Source organism: Hypanus sabinus, chromosome 2 (genome assembly GCF_030144855.1).
Source record: "Hypanus sabinus isolate sHypSab1 chromosome 2, sHypSab1.hap1, whole genome shotgun sequence".
In the NCBI taxonomy this organism is placed as follows: domain Eukaryota; kingdom Metazoa; phylum Chordata; class Chondrichthyes; order Myliobatiformes; family Dasyatidae; genus Hypanus; species Hypanus sabinus.
In genome coordinates, this window is record NC_082707.1 from 111,552,976 (window position 1) to 111,569,806 (window position 16,831).

The 16,831-nt window shown below is 40.1% G+C and overlaps 1 protein-coding gene across 23 annotated transcripts in view; it reads right to left on the bottom strand.

Moving 5' to 3' along the window:
• The window catches only part of LOC132382214 (enhancer of rudimentary homolog), a 111,180-nt gene that overhangs the window by 90,312 nt on the left and 4,037 nt on the right, over positions 1 to 16,831 (bottom strand). For 20 of the 23 annotated variants that reach the window (XR_009508251.1, XR_009508246.1, XR_009508261.1 and 17 more), the window contains exon 2: positions 11,664 to 11,751. Coding sequence is in view for 19 of the 23 variants with exons in the window: in XM_059952337.1 (XP_059808320.1) it covers positions 11,664 to 11,751 (88 nt within the window). In the remaining 4 variants the exon portion in view is untranslated. Of the gene's footprint in view, positions 1 to 105; positions 1,843 to 11,663; positions 11,752 to 16,021; positions 16,101 to 16,831 lie in introns of those variants that run through there. The other 3 variants (XM_059952354.1, XM_059952345.1, XM_059952362.1) reach the window with 3 other exon arrangements.

A 16,831-nucleotide genomic window follows, 5' to 3' on the forward strand; every position in this document is an offset into this window, starting at 1 on the left:
TTTGATCAGACCCCACTTGGAGTACTGAGTTCAGTTCTGGTCACCTCACTGCAGAAAGGATGTGGACACTATAGAGAGTAGAGAGGAGATTTACAAGGATGTTACCTGGATTGGAGAGAGTGCCTTATGAGAATAGGTTGAGTCAACGGCCTTTTCTCCTTGGATAAGAGGTGACCTGTTAGAGGTATATAAGATGATGAGAGGCATTGATCGTGTGGATAGCCAGAGGCTTTTGCCAAGGCCTGAAATAGCTAAAATGAGGGACATAGTTTTAAGGTGCTTGAAAGTAGGTACAGAGGGGATGTTAGTGGTAAGTTTTTCATAAGGAGTGTGGTGGGTGCATGAAATGCACCACCAGCAATGGTTGTAGAGGTGGATACAATAAGGTCTTTTAAGAGACTCTTAGATAGGTACATGGAGCTTAGAAAAGTAGAGGACTATGTGGTAGGGTAACTTCAGGCAGTTTCTAGAGTAGGTTAATGGTCGGCACAACATTGTGGGTCGAAGGGCCTGTAATGCCCTACGTTCTAAGTTCAATGAACCAGCTGCTGTGGATGAATGGGACACAGTCCTTGCATCTATCTCCATATCTCAGAGCAAATCCACATTCTCTAAAGAGGTGGGTGACTGCTTTTCCCCATGCAGCCATTAGGGGCTGATGTATTGTTTGGGAGGGGACCCTGCATCCTTCTCCGCACTGGTGAGACCTGACATAGACTGGGGTACTGCTCTGTCAAGCACCTTTGTTCCATCTGCAACAAGCAGGATTTCCCAGTGGCCAACCATTTTAATTCCAATCCCCATTCCAACATGTTGGTCCATGGCTTCCTCTACTGCCATGATGAGGCCACTCTCAGGTTGAAGGAGCAACACCTCATATTCTGACTGCGTAGCCTCCAACCTGATGGCATGAATGTCGATTTCTCTAACATCTGGTGAACCCCGCTCCACCTTCCCTTTTCTTCCATTCCCACTCTGGCTCATCTCTTACCCTACATATCACCTGTCCCTGGTGCTCCTCCTCCTTCCCTTTGTCCCATGGTACACTCTCCTTACCTATCAAATTCCTTCTTCAGCCCTTTACGTTTTCCACCTATTACCTCCCAGCTTCTCACTTTTCTCCCCCCTCCACTCACCTAGCTTCACCTCTCACCCTCTAGCTAGCGCTCCTTCCCCTCCTCAACCCCCACCTTCTTAACATTTGGCCTGATTACAAATCACACCTGCAATTAAAGAGAAATCATTCATACCTTTCCTAAGGCTCTCCGTTGGTTGGGATCGACCATGGATATTGTCTAGTTGTCTATTTTTATACGCAAGCCAGGGCAGTACGATACGGAGAGCAAGCTGTTGCCCATGCAGCAGGCTCCCCCTCTCCATGCAGCTGATGAATCAAAAGAAACCACCGATACAATGTGGCATCAGTGCATCGCAGAAGTTGCTAGTCAGCGTTAAATTCAAAACAAGCATTTCTGGATTATTTCTCATGGTTTACTCCCGAAGCCTTCCCCATGAGTGTGTTTAGCGCAAGGCAGTGAAGTTTGAGATCAGAGATTTCCTTCTCCCAGATGAGCTGCCAACCACAGCTGACGAGCCCATCTGCCCGAAGTGACTGGTTTTAAGGCACCAGTAACCTGCCAAAAACAACCATGGTCACAAGATTATCTACATTGTACAACACGGCACATAATGTTGAAAGGCCCAGTGGCATCAATTGCTCCTCACATGATAAGTTTTTCATCCCTGGAATGTTCTCTGAACCTCTCCAATGTCAGCACGTCCTTTCTTAAATATGGCAACCAAATCTGCTCATAATACTCTAAGTGAGGAGTCACCAGTGCCTGTTAAAGCATCGGCACTATATCCTTGCTTTTATATTCCAGTCATGGAAATGCCTTTGCTGCATCTACCTTATTAAGTCTCTACATTTTTTTTGCCTTTTCATGGCATCAAGACAAAGCACCATTTGTTTCATACAACCCTCAAATGCTACTACATCATACATTCCCCAACCAAGCCCATTATTTAACTTTCAAAGAGCAGTCACAGGCAGAATGGACCGATGATTCCTTTTGAGGTGCAACATCAAATAATGTACATGAACTACAGACACCAACAATTTTTCAGCCACCAGATCTTACAGTAAGACAGAAATATCGGAAGCTATATGGGCCATGGATCCTGTTCAGCAACAGGATCTGTAGAGAGATGCTTCACCTGGATTGAAAGATGCAGGGGGGATAGTAAGTGTAAGAAAGGTGGAGGGAAATGCTGAAGCAAAAACCAGGTGGAGATAGGTGGATCCAGGTAAGAAGAGATGTCAGACAGATGGGGGACAGCAGAGTGGCAACAGCTCAGCGGTGACAGAGGCCTAACGATGACACTTGTTATGCATTACCATATAACAATTACAGAACGGAAACAGGACATCTCAGCCCTTCTAGTCCGTGCCAAACGCTTACTCTCACCTAGTCCCACTGACCCGCACTCAGCCCATAACCCTCCATTCCTTTCCTGTCCATATACCTATCCAATTTTGCTTTAAATGACAATACCAAACCTGCCTCTACCACTTCTGCTGGAAGCTCGTTCCACACAGCTACCATTCTCTGAGTAAAGAAATTCCCCCTCATGTTACCCTTAAACTTTTGCCCCCTAAGTTTCAACTCATGTCCTCTTGTTTGAATCTCCCCTACTCTCAATGGAAAAAGCTTATCCACGTCAACTCTATCTATCCCCCTCATAATTTTAAATACCTCTATCAAGTCCCCCTTCAACCTTCTACACTCCAAAGAATAAAGACCTAACTTGTTCAATCTTTCCAGGTAACATTCTAGTAAATCTTCTCTGTACTCTCTCTATTTTGTTGACATCTTTCCTATAATTCGGTGACCAGAACTGTACACAACACTCCAAATTCAGCCTTACCGAATGCCTTGTACAATTTTAACATTACATCCCAACTCCTATACTCAATGCTATGATTTATAAAGGCCAACATACTAAAAGCTTTCTTCACCACCCTATCCACATGAGCTTCTGCCTTCAGGGAACTATGCACCTTTATTCCTAGATCACTCTGTTCTACTGCATTCTTCAATGCCCTACCATTTACCATGTATGTCCTATTTGGATTATTCCTACCAAAATGTAGCACCTCACACTTATCAGCATTAAACTCCATCTGCCATCGCTCAGCCCACTCTTCTAACTGGCCTATAAGTCTCTCTGCAAGCTTTGAAAACCTACTTCATTATCCACAACGCCACCTACCTTAGTATTATCTGCATACTTACTAATCCAATTTACCACCCTATCATCCAGATCATTAATGTATATGATAAACAACATTGGACCCTGTACAGATCCCTGAGGTACACCACTAGTCACCGGCCTCCAACCTGACAAACAGTTATCCACCACTACTCTCTGGCATCTCCCATCCAGCCACTGTTGAATCCATTTTACTACTTCAATATTAATACCTAACAATTGAACCTTCCTAATTAATCTTCCGTGCGGAACTTTGTCAAAGGCCTTACTGAAGTCCATATAGACAACATCCACTGCTTTACCCTCGTCAACTTTCCTCGTAATCTCTTCAAAAAATTCAATAAGATTTGTCAAACATGACCTTCCACATACAAATCCATGTTGGCTGTTCCTAATCATACCGTCTATCCAGATAATTATATATACAATCTCCAAGAATACATTCCATTAATTTACCTACCACTGACGTCAAACTGACAAGCCTATAATTGTTAGGTTTACTCTTAGAACCCTTTTTAAACAATGGAACCACATGAGTAATATGCCAATCCTCCAGCACCATCCCCACTTCTAATGACATTTGAAATATTTCTGTCAGAGCCCCTGCTATTTCTACACTAACCTCCCTCACGGTCCTAGGGAATATCCTGTCGGGACCCAGAGTCTTATCCACTTTTATATTCCTTAAACGTACCAGTAATTCCTCTTCTTTAATCATCAGTTTCCATAACTTCCCTACTTGTTTCCCTTACCTTACACAATTCAATATCCTTCTCCTTAGTGAAAACTGCATTGTTCCAGATTCCAGCACCTGTGGTCTGTTGGGTCTTCACTTGCCCTCTTCAACTGGTTCCACCATTCAGCAAGATCGGGGTCACTCTGGGACCAAATATTACATATGCACTTAAAGTTCTAGACTCTTCTGTGCTGGGAAAAAGACTCTGACCGTCTATGTCTATGGCCTTCATAATTATATAAAGCTTTAAGTTATCCTTGATCCTCTCTGCTTTACCATTATTAGATTGACTTAGCCCTTTTCTTTTTTTAATATATTTTTTGTAATTTATTTTTTATTGAAGTTCATCATCAAACAAACATTTCCATAAGATGTATTTCAGACATTGTACATATATATCATAATCATATATATCACAAATCTCCACAAAATATTTATCTGAGGTATACACTTATAGAAGAGAGGAAAGTGAAAACAAGCAAAAGAAAAGAACTATGTACAAGTAGAGAGTGATCTTTTTTTTTACAACAGATTCGTTGATTTGCGAGAATAAAATCAGGCCTATGAGGCATTATGTAGTTAAACCATTTTTCCCAGTATGAATCAAATTGTTCCAGCTTATGATTGACATATGCTGTTATCTTCTCCATTTTGTAAATATCCATTGTAATTTCCATCCATGTCTTTAAAGTTGGGTTCTCCTGTGATAACCATTTCCTAGTAAGAGTCTTTGTACCAGCCACCAGCAGTATATTCATTAAATATTTATCTCTTTTCAACCATTCTTGAGGTATATATCCAAAATATATGGTCTTACTCTCTAAGGGTATTTCACATTTAAAGATGTCTTGTAAGGCATTGTGTATCCCCCCCTCCAATAGTTTTTGATAACAGGGCAGTCCCAAAAAATATGATAATGATTTGCATTTTGATTTCCACAATTTCTCCAGCAAACAGGGAGGTTACTATCATAATGGGAGTACTGAGAGGGTGTAATAAAATATCTTATCAAGTTTTTCCATTCAAACTCCCTCCATTTCTGTGAACAGGTACACTTCCATTGATACCTCCATATTGTTGTCCATTCTTCCTCAGATATAATTATTCCTCCTTCCTTCTCCCATCTTGTTTTAATGTATGAAGTTGAATGTGTTTTAAGATTTGACAACCCTTTATACATGCTTGAAATGATTCTACTACCATTATCTGAATTATATGCTTTTCTAAAGAGCTCTATCAAGCATGTACTTGCCTTGGTTACATTTTTAAGCATCTTATTAACATATTATCGCATCTGTAAATACCGATAAAAATGTTGTTTTTCTAATAAGTGTTTTTCTTTAAGCATTTCAAAACTGAACAGTGTTCCTTCTTTCATTATGTTGCAAAGAACTGTTATTCCTTTAGCTGTCCAGTCCTTAAAACTAGCATCCAATTTATTTGGTGTAAAATCCAAGTTATATGCGCACCATTTAAGAATTGCAATATCTCCCTCTAGATTATATTCTTTTATATTAGTTTTCCATATTTTAAGAGTCAATTTCACCCATGGGTTATCAATAGTATTTATGTACCTTTGCAGGTTGTTATCAGCCAGAATTTGCTTGTATGGGGATGGGAAGTACCCGCTCCTCAATGTTTTCCCATTGAGCGTCATATGATGGGTTGCACCAACATATCACAGCTCTCAACTGTGCTGCAAAATAATAATCTCTAAGAGAACCTAGGCCCCATCCCCCCTTTTCCTTTGCTAATTGCGAAGTTTTGAGATGAACTCTAGGCCTTTTACCCTGCCAAATATACCTTGATAACATCTTGTTCCATTCATTGAATTGATTTTGATTAATCTCTATTGTTAGGGTCTGAAAGAGATATAACAGTCTGGGCAGTATATTCATTTTAATAGACTCAATCCTTGAACTGAGACTGAAAAAGGAATCAGGTTCCATCTTGCCACATCTTCCTTAATTTTTTTATATAAAGGCTGATAATTACATTCTGATAATTTTGCCAAATCTTTTGGCATAATGATGCCCAAATATTTGAAAGACTCCATGTGCCATGCCCAGGGGTATCGACTTTCAATTTCTCTTGGTGGGCTATAGTAATATGAAAGTAATTGGGTTTTATCTACGTTGATCTTGTATCCTAATAATTGACCATATTGTTCAAAGGATTGCATCAACTTAGGTAAAGAGTATGTTGGTTGCCCTAGATAGATCAAAATGTCATCCGCATAACAAGCCAATTTATGCTCTGTCCCTTTAGTAATTCCCCTGATACCTTCATTTTGTCTGATGTATTGACCTAACGGTTCCAGATATAACGTGTAGAGTAGCGGTGACCATGCACAACCCTGTCCCGTGCCCCTTTCTAGGGTAAGACTATTTGATAAATATCCATTGATTTTAATCCTAGCAGTAGGATTGTCATATAGTGTCTGTATAGTTTTAATAATTGTGTCTTGGAAACCAAATCTATGTAAAACTCTGTAAAGAAAATTCCAATTAACCAAATCAAATGTTTTTTCAGCGTCCACGCTTGTCACTATTGCTTCAATTTTATTTTTTTGTATATGATCCATAATGTGAAGTGTCCTTCATATATTGTCTTGTGTCTGGCGTTGTCATATAAAACCCGTCTGATCGTTACGTATCAGTATGGGTAGAAACTCCTCTAATCGTTTGGCCATGATGGAGGTAAATAATCTATAACCTACATTAAGAACGGATATTGGTCTAAATGACCCGCATTCCATTTTATCCTTGCCTTCTTTCGGTATAGCTGAGATTATCGCTTCCTTCCAACTGGGTGGCATTTGTGCCTTTTTTAGAGCACACTTCAGTGTGGGGAGTAAAACAGGAATTAACTCATTTTTAAATTCTTTGTACCACTCTGCCGTATACCCATCTGATCCTGGTGACTTGCTTAATTTAAGCCTACTAATTGCAGCTTTTAATTCAACTTCAGTTATGTCAGCAGTCATTGTTCTATTTTGTTCTTTGCTTAAAGTGGGTAACTCTAGAGAATTCAAGAAGGTGTCAATTTGGGTTATGCTTCCCCCCGGAACTTTGGAATATAGCGTTTTGTAAAACACTTCAAAAGCTTCTTGAATTTCACTTAGCTTATTTTTTATCATTTTCGTTCTTGGGTCCCTAATTCTATGCTATTCTATGTATTTCTATGTAAAATTCTTTGTATTTTCTGCTATCTTTTTTTTTCAGTTTCCATGCCAGTATTTTCATAGATTTCGATCCATTTTCATAATGTCTCTGTTTCAGAAACATTAAGTTTTTCCTGATTTCTTGCGTAGCCAAACTATTTATTTCATTCCTAATTCTTTAGATTTCCCCTAATGTATCCTGTGCCAAATTCAATTTGTATTTTTTCTCTAGTTCTCTAGAAATGAATTTTACCTTGTCCTTAGCCATCTGTATTTATCTGTCAATGTATTATTGAAATTAGTATAAAACTTAATCGATCTACTCCCTGAACAAATATGAACCAAGAAATGCAAATAATAACAAAAATGGCAACGAACGTGTGATTCCAAGGCTGAGGTCTCTAGTAGATGACCCTGCGTTGAGCTAGAGGAAATGTCTATCTGTGGGGGATAACCCCTCCCACTTGTGAGTTGAGGGCCATATTGCCGTATTCATAAAAGTCAGTGAACAAATCCATTACACAGAAAATATTTCCCTGTGTACTCCTCTTTTTATATATATATATATATATATATATATACACACACACACAAAAACTTAAAAATATACATATGCATATATACACACATACACATATATGCACACGCACACACACATATATATATTCTCATTTTGGTGGGAAAAAGGAGTAAGTGAGCGAATAAAGAATAACAACCAAGTAATATAAAATCCACATTATAATAAGTATTTCTCGAGATAGGTATATCACCGTGTACATCTGCTTCTGTTTAGCTTCTCAACATTTTTAAAATTAGCCAAACCTTATGGCTCTTCTGAAGGGAGTAAGGACTGTCTTTGGAAAAGTCCCAGTCTCCTCCTGATATATTTCTCCCAGCCTTCTCTCGTCTCCTGCCTTCTCAATTCTTGCACTATTTCCCAAGCGGAGCAGGTTAATTCCTCAGCCAGGCTTTCTCTCGCTTTGGTCACGCTGACGGGCAACCCTCTGGCCTTCATGTCTGTAGTTGCCTCTTCCACTGTCTGGTACAACTGCGTCCCGTTGTCATAAAACACTCGAAGTTTAGCAGGGTACGGAGTTTGAAATCTAATCTTATTTTTGCTTTAGTACTCGCTTTACTTCAGAGTATTTTTTGTGTTTCTGCAGGACCGCGGGAGGGTAATCTTGGTCGAAATATATTAATTTATCATCGAAAAATACTCTCTTCTTACCCCAGGCCCTTCATAGAATCTCCGCCTTGGTGCTGTACTGAAGGAATTTAATTATTATTGAGCGTGGCTTTCTTTCCTGGGTCGGTTTCAGGACAAGCGCACGATGGGCTCTTTCGACTTCCAGCTCCATAGCCAAGGGAAGATCCAGCGTATCCCGCAGTAACTTTCCGACAAACTCCGTCATAGACGAGCCCTCCACTCCTTCAGGAACATTGTAGATTCTGATATTTTTCCGCTGTAATCTTCCTTCCAGGTCAAGCAGTTTACCTTCTTGGTGATTTAATATTTTTATCGTCTTACTCAGTATCCGTTCCATGTTTTGAACGCGATCTTCCACCTTCTCAATTCAAGTCTCTGCCACCACTACTTTTTGATTGACGCTGGTGAGCTCTGACTTAATATCATGGAGCTGCTGCTTGATATCTTTCCGGAACTCCCTTATTTCTTTCAGGATTTCGAACATATTCGCCACTTCGCCTGAACGAGGCCTAGCGTCCGCCTCGCTAGCACGCAGTCAGATAGGAGAGCCGCTCGCTGCACTCCTCTCGGTCACAGGCTCTGCAGTGTTGCTTTTTTTATTTCCATTCTTTTTCCCCATTCTTGCCCCTCTTTTCAGTTCAAATATTTTCCAAAAAATATTTTATTTAATGGGTTAACGGGGCTTAATACGCGTTTTTCCGGAGGAGCTAATGACTTAAGCTGCCATTCTCGACAATGACGTCACTGGAAACCCGACCTTAGCCCTTTTCACTGGAGAAAGATGTAACATACTTTTTCAAAGTCTCTCCCATTTACTTATTTTCTGTATTTACCTAATCTCATATCCCCACTCCACACCACCTCAAAAAAAATTTAAATCTATTCAGGATAGTCTCTTCCTTTAATATGTAGAGCTGCTCTCATCCTTTCTATTAACTATCTGGATGGAATCTTAAAAAAACACCAAAAAGATAAAGTTGCCACCAAAAGAAGTGTTGGCTGGGGAACTCTCCAGTTCTACCAAAAACGTGGTGTACAGTTTAAAAGAAAATCCAATGTGGATTCTAACCCCACTGTAAGCTGTTGGTTGAGAACACAAGCACACAAATAGTGCTGCACTATCACAAAGGCCATCATTTGGCTGTGACATTAGAAGACAATGATGGCACTGAAACAGGAAGTGTATTTCTTCCTTGTAATCTGATTCAGAATCAAATTTCAAATAACAAGTGCTGGTAAACTAAACTAATCCTATCTGCCAACATTAGATCTATTATGTTCCTCTATTCCCTGTCTAAATGCATCTTAAACACCACTGCAATTGCTCTACCACCACCCAGACACCTACCATAATACATAATCAAAAAATAAACTTGTTCCACACGTCCTTTACACTTTCGCCTATCACCTAACATTTGTGCCTTCTAACAATTGATAATGCCACTCCTTACCTCACTAACTCACCAACATAGACATCAAGGCCAAAAAAAAGGCAACTTCCTCAGGAGGCTAAGGAAATTCAACATGTCCCATTGATCCTAACCAACTTTTTATAGATGCACAATAGAAAGCAGCCTATCCAGATGTACCACAACTTGGTATGGCAACTGTTCTGTTCAAGACTGCAGGATATTACAGCTGTCCCCCACTTTACGAATGTTCGCTTTAAGCCGCATCGCTTTTACAAAAGACCTACGTTAGTAACCTGTTTTCACATGACAAAGATGATTTTCGCTTTCACGAATATTTTTCCCATATAAATTAATGGTTCTTCACTTTACGCCATTTCGGTGTAAGAAAGGTTTCATAGGAAAGCTCTACCTTTGTGGGGGGGGGGGGGGGAAGAACACCTGTACAGAGAGTTGTGGACACAGTTCAGCACAGGACAGAAACCAGCCTCCCCTCCCCTCCAGTACTCCATCTACACTTTTCGCTGCCTTGGCAAATCAGCCAACATAATCAAACAATCATACAATCTCTTCTCCCTCCTGCCATCTGGGAAAAGGCTCCAAAGCATTCGGGCTCTCACGGCCAGACTATGTAACAGTTTCTTCCCCCAAGCTATCAGACTCCTCAATACCCAGAGCCTGGACTGACACCTTGCCCTATTGTCCTGTTTGTTATTGATTGTAATGCCTGCACTGTTTTTGTGCACTTTATGCAGTCCTGTGTAGATCTGTTGTCTAGTGTAGCTTTCTCGGTGTCTTTTTTTTATTACGTAGTTCAGTTTAGTTTTTTGTACTGTGTCATGTAACATCAAGGTCCTGAAAAACATTGTCTCATTTTTACTATGCACTGTACCAGCAGTTATGGTCGAAATGACAGTAAAAGTTGACTTGACTTGACTTGAAGATCCCCTCTCAGCTAAGATATTCTCTTCTCCCCCTCCTATCAGACAGAAGACACAAAAGCATAAAAGTACATGCCACCAAGCTCAAGGACAGCTCCTAACCCATTGTTAGGAGACTTTAGAATAAACCTTTTGTACAATAAGATGGACTCTTAATCTCACAATTTACTCGATCATGACCTTCACCTTATTGCCTATCTGTACAATGCCTTCTCTGAATTTTGAATTGAATTGACTTTATTTTTTACATCCTTCACATACATGAGGAATAAAGACCTTTACATTACGTCTCCGTCTAAATGTGCAATCATAGTAACTTATAATAAATAGAACAGTCAATGTAATATAGAGTACACTCAAATCAGTGTGAGTTCACCAGTCTGATGGCCTGGTGGAAGAAGCTGTCCCGGAGCTGTGGTATGGCTTCCCGGATGGTAGCAACTGGAATAGATTGTGGTTGGGATGGTTCGGGTCTGTAATGATCTTTTGGGCCCTTTTTACTCACCTGTCCTTGTAAATGTCCTGAGTCATGGGAAGTTCACAACTACAGATGCGCTGGGTTGTCCGCACCACTCTCTGCAGAGACCTGTCACACTATAATCTTCATTGTTATTGCTTTTCCCTGTTTAACCTTAATGTATTGATGTAACGAAATGCTCTGTATAGATAGCATGTAAAACAAGGTATTTCACTGTACCTTGGTACATGTGGCAATAACACACCAATGGCTGCAGGTAGCATCTTGGTGGTGTCGGAATTGATTATAATGGAAGTAATGAGTGGATCAGTAGAGAGCAGCTTGCTGCAAATCAGATGTTGTATTACATATATCCTTGATCACAGAAATTTGACTGGGTTATTCAGAGGTCATAACACAGAACAGAAATGCTAATTCTTGTAACTATGGCATTCAAAACAAAGGAGGAGAACTCACCTTCCATACATTCATTTACTGACTCATAATCAGCGTATGTTCTCCCTTCAGGCCTTTTGGTAGGCTGAACTAGCAAAATCGTGTGAGACTGAGAAGACAAAAGGGAATCATATTAAAAGCTCTGCATTTAATCCTCTTCTTGTTCCCTCATTTTTCTCCCCCCACCTGAAACGCAAAACAAACTAAAATTTGTGATGCAAGATATACCTGGGCTCATAGGAGTGTCAACAAGAATATTTGAGGTTACAAAGAAATTTAGAAGAATAGTTTCATCATCATTTGATATATATTTTTAGTTTAAAAAGAATTCAGAACTAATTGCCTCCACCTCAGCAGCATGTCTACCAGTTGCATATTTTATGTGCAGACATATTTTCTGACTTATGGGCAAAACTGAATTGCAGATGTTTATAAAAACAGAACCCATTTGTAAAGTTGGGACAGATGGTACACCTCCATAGCCAATAATATATCAATTGCTGTCTTGAATACAAGAGCTTGATGATGGAGCCTCATCCTCCGAAGAAAACACTCAACTCTCAGTAAAGACATTCCAACCCATTTCTATCCTAGATAACTCATTCCTTATCCTGACTTTGTGATTTAGGTTTTCTCTCTTCGACCAGGGACTACATCCTCCCTGCATCTAATCTGTGAGGCCCTTAAGAACTCTGCATGTTCCAATGAGATTGTGTCCTGCTCATCTGAACTCTACAATTAAGTCTGCTCGATCTTCATGCATCCAACCTGCTACTCTGGTGCCAATCTAGTAAAAATGCTGCACCCCACCTGTGCCAAACACATCCTGACTTTTATGGTAGTAGACCAAATATGTACACAACACCCAATATGAAGTCTCAGTGAAAACTCAACAGGACCACTATGCTCTTGTTCTACTCAAATCATTTCATAGTAAAAAGCCTTCTTAATCACTCTGCTTCTTTCAGCATCATGTTAAAACAAGGACTCCCAATCTCTCATTATTTAAAAGAGAATCTTTTCTCTGTCCTTTTAAGGGGTGGGGTAGGAGGCAAAGGTGAAGGGGGGGAGCACAAGGGTGAGAGGGAGAGATGTTATTTGGAGATGACATCTCTTAGCTGAAACTTTAAACAAAAGCAATAGTGCACTATCAGTAATGATTCCATGGAATCACAAACACTAGTTGACTCCTACCCCCAATTGATCTCAGAAGTGTTATTTGCCCGCATGGCCTCACTTGAAGACATTGAGTGAATTAATAAAATTTGCAAATTTAACCTCCCGTTCAAACAAGTCATTATGAAGAGAAACAAGGGAATCATCTCCATTACTCCTGTCAATACTTAAGTTTCAATAATCATCTTAAAAAGCAGATAATCCAATAGCAAAACATGATCAAAGCTACATGTAAGCTGCCAAATACCCTTCATGGAAAATACTAAGCTCGTGTCAAAATGTACTTTGTGGGTTTAAAGCAATTTGGAAAATGGTGAACTGCAAATACAAATTTTTCAGTCCAAAACTGGTCCACTACTCACCACACTGAACCAGTCACACCTTCTAGCAGCTTCAAGTCATACTATTAAGGAACATACTGCATGGAAACCTGTCCTTTCAGCCTAACTTGACCATGCTGACTCTATTGGCCCAGGAACTAGTCCAATCTGCCCACATTTGCCCAGGAGCCTTCAAAACTCCTATCCTTGTACAATCTACTTGGCTTTTAAATGTCCCATCTCAACCGCCATTTCTGGGAACTCATTCCAAATATGCAGCACTCTTTGCCCCTGAAGTCTCTTTTACATCTCTCACTTCTGATTGTCCTAGGGCCCTTTCACTCACATATATGTCCCAAGCTTGTTTGATCCCCTAATGTGTAATACCTGACATTTATCCAAATTGAAAGCCATTTGCAAATCCTCAGCCCAAGTACCTAGCTGATCAAGATCTCCAAGCAGTTTTTCAAAATTAGATTTAATAACATGAACATTTGACATTAGATTTATTATTTTGCTGTACCAATACAAAGACATCAAAATCTATTAATTAAAAAAATAAGTAGTGCCAAATAAATGAATAAAGAGGTTGTGTTTATGAGTTGTTAAAAAATTTGATGGCCTAGGGAAAGAAGTTATTCCTAAATCATTGCGAATAGGTCTTCAGACTCCTGTATCCCCTGCCTGATTGTAGTAACAAGAAGAGGGCATGTCCTGGATGGTGAGGGTTCCGAATGAGGCACCGCTCCTTGAAGATATCCTCGATGGTGGAGAGCGTTGTGGATGTGCTGGACCTTCTACCACCACTAGTCTAGTATCACCTGCATACTTACTATCCATGCCTTGTACATTCACAGCAGATCGCTTACATAAGTTAGAAACAACAAAGGTTGCAGCACCAATCCCTGTGGCACACCAGTTGACACAGGCCTCCAGTTCAAGAAACAAATCTTGTCCATCACCCTCTGTTCCTCTGCTTCCTACCACTGAACCAATTGGGAATCCAATCCACTATTTCCCTTTGGATCCCATGCAATCTAACTTTCCAGACTAGTCTGCCATTACAGAACGAATCAATAACTCTGCTAATATCCATATAGACAACATCCATTGCCCTACCTTCATCTACCGCTCTGGTTACCTCCTTAAAGAGCTGCAAGAAATCTGCTATAGTGTGTATAAAACATATTCATCCCCCTTGTAAGTTTTCATGTTTTATTGTTTTACACAGTGAATCAAGAGTGGATTTAATTTGGCTTTTTTGACACTGATCAACAGAAAAAACTCTTTCATATAAAAATGAAAACAAATGTCTACAAATTTGCCTAAAACTATTACAATTATTAAAGACAAAGTATTTGATTGCATAATTACTCACCCCCTTCAAGTCAGTATTTAGTAGATGCACCTTTGGCAGCAATTACAGCCCAGAGTTTGTGTAGATAGGTCTCTATCAGCTTTGCACATCTGGACACTGCAATTTTTCCCCATTCTTCTTTACAAAACTGCTCAAGATTGTATGGGGATTGTGAGTGAAAAGCCCTTTTCAAGACCAGTCACAAATTCTCAATTGGATTGATGTTTAGACTCTGACTTGGCCACTCCAGGACATCAACTTTGTTGTTTTTAAGCCATTCCTGTGTAGCTTTGGCTGTATGTTTGGGGTCATTGCCTTGCTGGAAAACAAGTCTTCTCCCATGTTGCCAATCTCTTGCAGACTGCATCAAGTTTTCCTCCAGGATTTCTCTGCATTTTGCTGCATTCATTTTACCCTCTACCTTCACAAGCCTTCCAGGAACTGCTGCAGTGAAGCATCCTCACAGCATGATACAGCCACCACCATGTTTCACGGTAGAGATGGTGTGTTTTTGATGATGTGCGTTGTTTGGGTCACGCCAAACGGTTTAGTCTGATGGCCAAAAAGCTCAATTTTGGTTTCATCGGACCGTAGAACCCTCTTCCAATTGACTTTAGAGTCTCCCACGTGCCTTCTGGGAAACTCTAGCCAAGATTTCATGAGTCTTTTTTCCCCAAAAGTAGATTACTCTTTGCCACTCTCCCATAAAGCTGTGGCGGGTGAAGCACCCGGGCAACAGTTGTTGTATGCGCAGTCTCTCCCAGCTCAGCCTCTGAAGCTTGTAACTCCTCCAGAGTTGTCATAGGTCTCTTGGTGGCCTCCCTCACTTGTCCCCTTCTCGTATGATCACTGTCTTTGGGGACGGCCTATTCTAGACAGATTTACAGCCATGCCATATTCGTTCCATTTCTTGATGATATTCAATGATATGGAAATTTTTTGTATCCCTCTCCTGACATGCTTTCCAATAACCTTTTCACAGAGTTGCTTGGAGGGTTCTTTTGTCTTCACGGTGTAGTTTTTGCCAGGATACTGGCTCACCAGCAGTTGCACCTTTCAGATACAGGTGTATTTTACTACAATCAATTGAAACACCTTGACTGTACACAGGTCTCCAAAAACAATCTCCATTTAACTAATTATGTGACTTCTAATACCAATTGGCTCTGCCAGTGATGATATGGTGTGTCATATTAAAGGAAGTGATACTGAGGTAATCAATTATTTTACGTTTTATATTTTTAATTAATTCAGATCACTTTGTAGAGATGTTTTCACCTTGATACAAAAGAGTGTTTTGCTATTGACCAGTGTCAAAAAAAGCCAAACTGAATCCACTGTGATTCAATTCTGTAAAACAAGCAAACTTCCAGGGGGTGGGGGATAAATATTTTTTATAGGCACTGTAGTTTCCCATTCACAACGCCATGCTGTGCTGACTATCCTGAATCAGACCTCGTCTCTCCAAGTGCTGGTCGATCCAGTTCTTCAGTGCCCCTCCAACAATTTAACAATGTCATACTCACAGACCTGTAGCTTCTTGGCTTGTTCTGATTCTCTTTAAATGTTACCACATTAGACACAAGCAGCCTTCTGGAAGCTCATCTGTAGTCAGAGATGAAGCAAAAATCCTTTTAAGGGTCTCTGCAATTTCTTCCATAACTTCCCACAAGGTCCATGAATGCACCCGATCAAGCTCCAGGGATCTGTGAATCTTAATGCACTTTAAAGGCCTCTAGTACATTAACCCTGCTAATTTGTACATGGTCCAAGGTAGAGCCACTCATTATCCCCATTTCCTTATCTCCATTGTTTTCTCCATAGAAGAGAAATAACCATTAAAAATCCCTCCCATTTCTTTTGGTATCACACATAGATGGCCATGGTGATCTTTAAGGAGACCTATTCTCTCTCTAGCCATCTTTTTACTCTTAATATGCTATAGAACCTCCTGGAAATTTTCTCGCTGCCTGACAGCTCTTATCCTTTTTCTACCCTCCCAACAACTCTCGTAAGTGCACTCCTACACTTCTGTAATCATAAAGAGATTCTTTCTTTTTGTTAACCAGAGCCCTAATTGACATCATACTTTTTAAGGTCTCCTACTTGGCAGATACATCTTTCCTGCAAACAATCTTGCCCAGTTAACTGCTGCAAGATCCTGCGTAATGACTCCAAAATTTGTCCTGTCCCAGTTCAGAACCTTCAGATTCAGATCCATTTATTTATCACATATACATCAAACCATTCAGTAAAATGCATCGCCTGTGAGTGTCACCACACATTATGCCCACTATATTCAGCAGAACAATACAAAAAACACCAACAGCAACAAA